The sequence below is a fragment of the Onychomys torridus genome, chromosome 8, assembly GCF_903995425.1.
Source record: "Onychomys torridus chromosome 8, mOncTor1.1, whole genome shotgun sequence".
NCBI lineage: Eukaryota > Metazoa > Chordata > Mammalia > Rodentia > Cricetidae > Onychomys > Onychomys torridus.
Window position 1 is genome coordinate 47,063,867 of NC_050450.1, and position 7,223 is coordinate 47,071,089.

At 46.2% G+C, this 7,223-nt stretch overlaps 2 protein-coding genes across 2 annotated transcripts; one reads left to right on the plus strand and one right to left on the minus strand.

Moving 5' to 3' along the window:
• The first annotated feature begins 1,934 nt into the window (after positions 1–1,934).
• On the plus strand, positions 1,935–2,406 carry LOC118589702 (histone H2B type 3-A). Its single transcript, XM_036197203.1, has one exon. It carries the CDS (start codon positions 1,959–1,961, stop codon positions 2,337–2,339), a length of 381 nt encoding a protein of 126 aa, XP_036053096.1. The 5' UTR covers positions 1,935–1,958; the 3' UTR covers positions 2,340–2,406.
• A 4,213-nt stretch (positions 2,407–6,619) lies between these two features.
• LOC118589629 (histone H2B type 3-B) lies at positions 6,620–7,118 on the minus strand. The gene has a single exon (XM_036197096.1). The coding sequence runs from the start codon at positions 7,041–7,043 to the stop codon at positions 6,663–6,665; it is 381 nt and encodes a 126-aa protein (XP_036052989.1). The 5' UTR covers positions 7,044–7,118; the 3' UTR covers positions 6,620–6,662.
• Between the last annotated feature and the right edge of the window lie 105 nt (positions 7,119–7,223).

A 7,223-nucleotide genomic window follows, 5' to 3' on the forward strand; every position in this document is an offset into this window, starting at 1 on the left:
TACATTTTTTTTTACACATGCTATTTTTGGAAGTGAATGTCAATTTTTGCTTACACATGTGGTTGTTACTTTGGGAGATTACATTGACAATGGGGTTTCTGCACACTGTAGAATATCTTCGTATACATGCCAGCTCTCCTCCTTCAGGGCAGGGCAGTGTTCTTGCCTGAGCTATGCAGCCCCACCCACCACCATTTTAGTGGGTGAAACATTTGCCATTGTTTTAACAGGCATCTGTTTGCTATTAGTATGATATATCAAGAGCAGCAGTTATTTTTTCAAGATTCGCTTGCCTATTCCTGTTCTTAACCAATTTGTAAATGTTCTCTAATTGATACAGACAATTCTAATATTAACCTTTTGACTCTTGGTAGTTGCAGGTAATTTTAACCCAAGGTTTATTTACGTTGTGTGTATAGGAAGGTTGACACCCAAAATGTTTTATTTTTTCCTAAGTGATTCTTGTTGTTTGTTTTTGTCTTTCAAGACAGGGCTTCTGTGTGTAGCCCTGGCTGTCCTGGAACTCGCTCTGTAGACCAGGCTGACCTCAAACTCAAAGATCCACCTACCTCTGCCTGCTAGGATCAAAGGCATGCGCCACCGCTAGGCTCTAAGTGATTTTTTTTTTCACAAAATTGCTTTGAAAGCATTTTCTCATGCTGGTAACTAAGACTCTGGCTCCCTACCCTTGAATTCTCCCAATATCAAGACACCCAAGGCCTCAGCAGCTCAAGTGAATAGGTTTCCATGTTGGTTCTTTCACCAAGCGTTGGCTGGGCATCTGCTATCTGCTGGCTGCCATATTGTCTTCCGCCCTGTAGACACTGCAGAAACAGCCACATCTTTACGTCGGGGATTACAGTTCACTCTGTATTTTGGTGGGAGGTAGAAATGCTGTGTGTTGCTGTGAAAAGAGTCCATAGGAATTATGCACTAGTGTGTGCAGGGCACCTTGCCAGCCTGTTCATCCATATGAACTCACAGCATCTAACAGACATTATACCATCACATGAAGAAACGGAGGGGCGAAGAACGTAGATTGCATGTCCCATGGTAGCTAACTGGCCTTCAGACCAGGATTCCTCAACTGTGATATGCAGATCATAGCTCATTGTGTTTGAAGCGGGAAGTTAACAATCCGCTTTTCTAAAGCCAGCTAGCTCTCCAAGTGAGGCTGAAATGGGAGCGATGTGAACATACAGTCTTTTTATTTTCTCTCAGCACCGTGTGCGTGTGTGTGTGTGTGTGTGTGTGTGTGTGTACGCACGCACAAATTATTATGCGAGGCATAACTTCTATAACCTGCTATGTCCTGTAAATACGGTACCCATCTGTAACGTTACGTCAGCCTTAGCTCCAGTTCCAGGCATTATGGACATCCCAAGAATCCCTTTCCCCAGATGAAAATCTACCTGGCCACACACTCCCAGTGACACTGCCTTAGTATGTTTTCAGATTTCCCAATGAACTGTTGAAATTCATTCATGAATTCTCATAGGAATGTGTCTTTGCTGTTGTTTCCCCTGAGGAGAGGCTACAATGTGAAATAAATGGCAGTTGAAAGCTGTCATTTCCTCCTCCAACTAAACAGGCAATAAGCTTCTTCCTCGTTAGCTGTGGATGAGAAACAAATAGCCGGCGACCTGGTTCAATGAGAGTCGGATCCGGCAGTACTGTCCCTTCAGCCACCTCCACAACTGCCAGAGATGCTAAATCATCCCAGTTATAACAAAGGGTTCAGACAAAGATGAGACACCTGAGCCGGCTCAGCCAACGCACTTTCTGATTGGTTGCGATACCGTCCAATAGGAAAGAAGAACCGGTGTCTCCTAGCTACAACATTTTATGGTTGTCCAATCAGATGATACTACTTTGGAGCCTTCATTTAAATATGAAGATGACAAATAACCTTGCCTTCACGGTCTCTGCGTTCATCTTGGTGCAGCCAGTGCAGCAGGATGCCGGAGCCTTCCCGCTCCACTCCAGCCCCCAAGAAGGGTTCTAAGAAAGCCATTACCAAAGCGCAGAAAAAGGACGGCAAGAAGCGCAAACGGGGCCGAAAGGAGAGCTACTCCATCTATGTGTACAAGGTGCTGAAGCAGGTGCACCCCGACACCGGCATCTCCTCCAAGGCCATGGGCATCATGAACTCGTTCGTCAACGACATCTTCGAGCGCATCGCCAGCGAGGCGTCCCGCCTGGCACATTACAACAAGCGCTCGACCATCACGTCCCGCGAGGTGCAGACGGCCGTGCGCCTGCTGCTGCCCGGGGAGCTGGCCAAGCACGCGGTGTCCGAGGGCACCAAGGCCGTCACCAAGTACACCAGCTCCAAGTGAGGCGCTGCGCGGGCGCCCCCAACCCAAAGGCTCTTTTCAGAGCCACCTTCCAATCTCAAAAAAGGAGCGTGCTACCTGGTGTGATTAAGATCTGTCATTGACTTGATGTGCATTGGGATGGGGTGTGTGTGTATGTGTGTGTGCGCGCGCTGGACATTGGGATCCTGAGGTAATACACGCCTTGTTTATAATACATTAATAAATAAATTGGTCTGGTTTAATTTTGGCCACAGAGAACGTAGTTTAGTAGATTGCTTCCGGAGACATTTGGCGTGGACTGCGCGGTTGGGGGTGGGGGGCGTCAGCAGCAGAATCTCTCATCTTCCCACCCTCTCCATCCCTCCTCCATGTCCTGCTGAGTGCGGTGTCTCTCTGGTGGTTGTGCTCTTGTGGCTGATACTCTCTCGGAGCCATCTTCCTCCGTCTCTTTGCTCCCTTCCTCCCCTTGTCAGGACTAGACACTTCGAGATCTTCCAGCCAAAAACAGTTTAAGCAGGTCTTCTCCAGTCTGCTCGAGACGCCCCAAAATGCGATGTACAGTCCCTGCTCTCCAACCTTTACCACTAAGGCAAAATCTTGCCAGTGAAGATTCTGGTATTTTACCCATGCATGTATTTAAGCGCTGAAAGGTCTTTTTGTTTCATCTCAGTGTATATGTATGTGTGTGCACGTGAGTATATATCATAAAAAATGTGTGTATCCATTAATGGAACTCTAGTAAATGGTGAAACGTCCTTTTAAATAAAGTAAATTAGTACCTTTAAAACAACAACAACAAAAGCTACATACTCTGTATTCAGTTTACATTCGCAGTAAAAAGCGCAAGAACAGTCCAAACCACCCTTCCTGTAAAATTCCGATAAGGTTGGTTCATTGTGTGTCGGAGAAGCCCATCTCCCATGAGCTCCTAGTGGCCCCTGGTTCTGACTACATGTCCGTTTCACGGATGGACAATGGCGGTCTTTCTCCTCACACCAGTGACAGCCACTCATTTGTCAACATTTAACCTCTTACTGTCTCATACAGGAAAGGCAAGTCTTCCTGTTGGTAATTTCTTCTTAAAGAGACAGCTTTTTCCCTTGCTCAAAATTCTTAGTTGGTTCCCTAATAATTAGCAAATTTGTCTTGAACGTCCAGTTGAGATTTGGGGAATAACAGTCTCGTCATTTTTCAGACAAATCCCTCATTGCCCCCCTCCAACCTTACTAACGTTAAGTTTTCAGATCCAGAGCACAGGTCATTTGCATTGTCCTAGTTCTTGCTGTTCTAAATTCGCACATATTTGTTGTACACTTGTTACACTTCCCAATTTTTCAACATCACCAGTTCCTTTTACTGTTACGACATGGAACTGGAGACATTGTGTATACAGCTAGTTCTCCCAGTTTTCTATATTACACAATCTCAACAGCAGAGACAATTTTCTGCCTTCTTTGTCTCCTCCTTAATATTCACACTCTACAAGAGGACGAATCTTCCCCGTTCTGAGCTGTGGTTGCCAAAAAAACCACACTTGGGCAGCTTATTCTGAACTTCTAGCTTTTGTCAGGAAAAAAAAAAAAAAAAAAGGAAAAGAAAAAGAAAAAACCCTGAAAAAAATGTATTATCAACAACCATAAATGTACTGTTAGATGATTATACTTGGAAGTTGTGATTGTGTGCTAGATTTGCTCACCGATTCTATCTTTTGTACTAAAGTGTTTAGGCTCATCTTTCTTCTGGAGGCAATGGTTCCGGTTTATTGAAACCATGTATTGTACCGGCCTAGATGAGCAGCTGTGAGTGGTCCTTAAAAACCCGGATACTTGGGGCTGGAGAAATGGCTCCGGGTTAAGTGTACCTATTGCTCTTGCAGGGGACCTGGGTTCAATTCCTAACATCCACAATAGCTGGGTCGTTAATGGCTCACAGCCATCAATAATGCTAGTTCCAAGGGATCTGACCCCCCCTCTTTTGACTTCTGCACACATGTGGTACACATAAATGCAGGGGAAATACTCAAAGCTAAAATTTTAAAATAGATAGTTGACTCCGGGGTCTGGCCATGCAGCTCTGTAATAGAGTACTTCCCCTGTATAATGAGAGCATTAGAGGCCTTGACAATCACTTGGCATCAGTTCAGAGAGGATTGTAGTCAGCCTTTTTCTTTTAGTGTAAATCCTGTTTGTGTTTTGTTTGGTGACAGGGTCTCACTATGTAGCTCTGGACAGATTGGAACCTGATATGCAGACCACACTGGTCTTGAGCACACAAAGATCCACCTGCTTCTGCTCCTCCCAACTGCCATTTCAGGTCTACACCACCATGTCTGGCTTCCAAATCCTCTATGTTTGAGACCATTAAGAATACTGGCAGCCAGGCGGTGGTGGCACACGCCTTTAATTCCAGCACTAGGGAGGTAGAGGCAGGCAGATCTCATTCCAGTCCAGTGTGATCGATATAGTGAGTTTAGACCAGCAAGGCCTACATGATGATACTGACACACTGGGGTGTGTGTGTGTGTGTGTGTGTGTGTGTGTGTGAGAGAGAGAGAGAGAGAGAGAGAGAGAGAGAGACAGAGAGAGAGACAGAGAGAGAGACAGAGAGACAGAGAGACAGAGAGAGACAGAGACAGAGACAGAGAGACAGAGACAAAAAGAATGTGAAAGAACTGTTGACAGGTCTCACCTTTGATGATGGATCATGGTGTATGTTTTCAATTATGACTAAAGAAGGAATGTGTTGGGTAAAGCAGTTATGACAAGGTTTCTATTACTATGCACTTTTTTCTATCTTTTTAAGGAAGATGTCAAATGATATATATACTATATACTACACACTGACTGCTTGTGCCCATGAATGGATTTTAAATAAACAACCCAGGCAGGGGGAAAGAAGAGGACTGAGTGGTATCTCAGTGGTATAGCCTTGGTTAACAGACTAGAGGGCCAGAGTTCAGTCTCCCATCCACCCGCCCCTCCTATCAAACCTCAATGGAAGACTCAGTTTCACTAACGTAACAAAACCTAATGATTTGTGTCTTAAACAATTGTCTGCTGCCCTGGTGTCCCCTTTTAAACACTGTGATAGCTTGGTTGACATGTTCAAATTTCAATAGACAATTCTGGAGAATGGCAGTTGGTAAAATGTAATATACATATAATTGCTGTTGGCAGGATTTGAGGCAGAAAGAAAACAGAGACAAATTCTTAAAGAAAATAATCCAAAATATCTGTTAAAGAATTTGGTTTACTTTGTCCTGACTCTGGTGTTAATGTTCTAATAGGTATTTTTAAGACTAATTAAAAAAAAAAAGTCCTACATTGCCATTTGCATCTTTGCAGGGTAAAAATACTTCAGACGATAACTTTAAAACGTGTGAAGCTGTCAAAATCCTTTCATGTGGAAAGGCATAGGTGGGACTGCTCCTGTAGGAAGTTCCAGCGGAGACACCGCCCCATCCCCCGCCTACCCCGCCTTCCAAATGCCTGTTAGCAGCCGACCAGATGAGACAGGCTCCCTTTGACTATTTGGGGAAAAAATTAAAATTTACATTACTCCTTGCTGGAGACAGCGATAAGATTCTCAATTTATCTCATACCCGTTCAAATGAATATAACCAAACCAAGGAAAGTGGTGTTCTTTCCTCGGTTAAGATCTCCTGCCCAAACAAACGTTCCAGATCAAGATGGCATTCTACAAATAAATGCCGAGTGTAAAATTCTGTTACCAACGCTTCACAGAAAACAAAGCAGCTTTAGGGGAGGAACTCATTTGCTCAAAACAACGGGATTCTCTCCCAAATCCTTCCGTCCCCTAACCACTAAAACTGCTGGTAGCTGCAGCTGGCTACATCCAGCTCTCGTACACAGGCATTGCGGGTGTCGCTTTTCAACCCCTATTCCAGCATACTGCTAGTGCAGGATCTGGTGGGATATAATGCCAGAATGGTCATATCCAAGGGATAAAGACGCCTGTCTACTCCAGGAAAGGTTCTAAAGGAACGCAGATGCAGAGGCCACCCAGGGGGCACGGCACCCAGGATCACACTTCGCTAGCGACCTCGCCCACCTGGGGAAGACTGGAGGCTGAGGGAGGGGACCCACGCCCCCCTGCCTGCTCCCGTGGCTGTCGTTCTCATCCCACCCTTAGGAAGAGCAGAGCAGCTGCAGCCCTACATCCCTCACACTCAAAACCACATCTCAGTGGTACCCAGTATCAGAGAATCTCCCCCAGGCGCGTGGCAATCACCGATGACCACACACGCTGTGTTCAAGACCCTTTTAACGACTGTATGGGTGGCTCTGAAAAGAGCCTTTGGATTGAGGACGCCAGGGCAGCGCCTCACTTGGAGCTGGTGTACTTGGTGACGGCCTTGGTGCCCTCGGACACGGCGTGCTTGGCCAGCTCCCCGGGCAGCAGCAGGCGCACGGCCGTCTGCACCTCGCGGGACGTGATGGTCGAGCGCTTGTTATAATGCGCCAGGCGGGACGCCTCGCTGGCGATGCGCTCGAAGATGTCGTTGACGAACGAGTTCATGATGCCCATGGCCTTGGAGGAGATGCCGGTGTCGGGGTGCACCTGCTTCAGCACCTTGTACACATAGATGGAGTAGCTCTCCTTTCGGCCCCGTTTGCGTTTCTTGCCGTCCTTTTTCTGCGCCTTAGTGACGGCCTTCTTGGAGCCCTTCTTGGGGGCTGGAGCAGATTTGGACGGATCAGGCATATTGGCTAGTTGCTCTCGGGAAACGCGCGTGCTCACCGTACCAACTCTATTTATATGCCTTGTATTCAAATGAAGGATCAGACGTTACTCGCTTTTGATTGAACACACTTGTACATTACGTCATCTCAGGGTAATGTATATGCAAATTAGGAGGTGCCGGGTTCTTTTTCTGATTGGCTA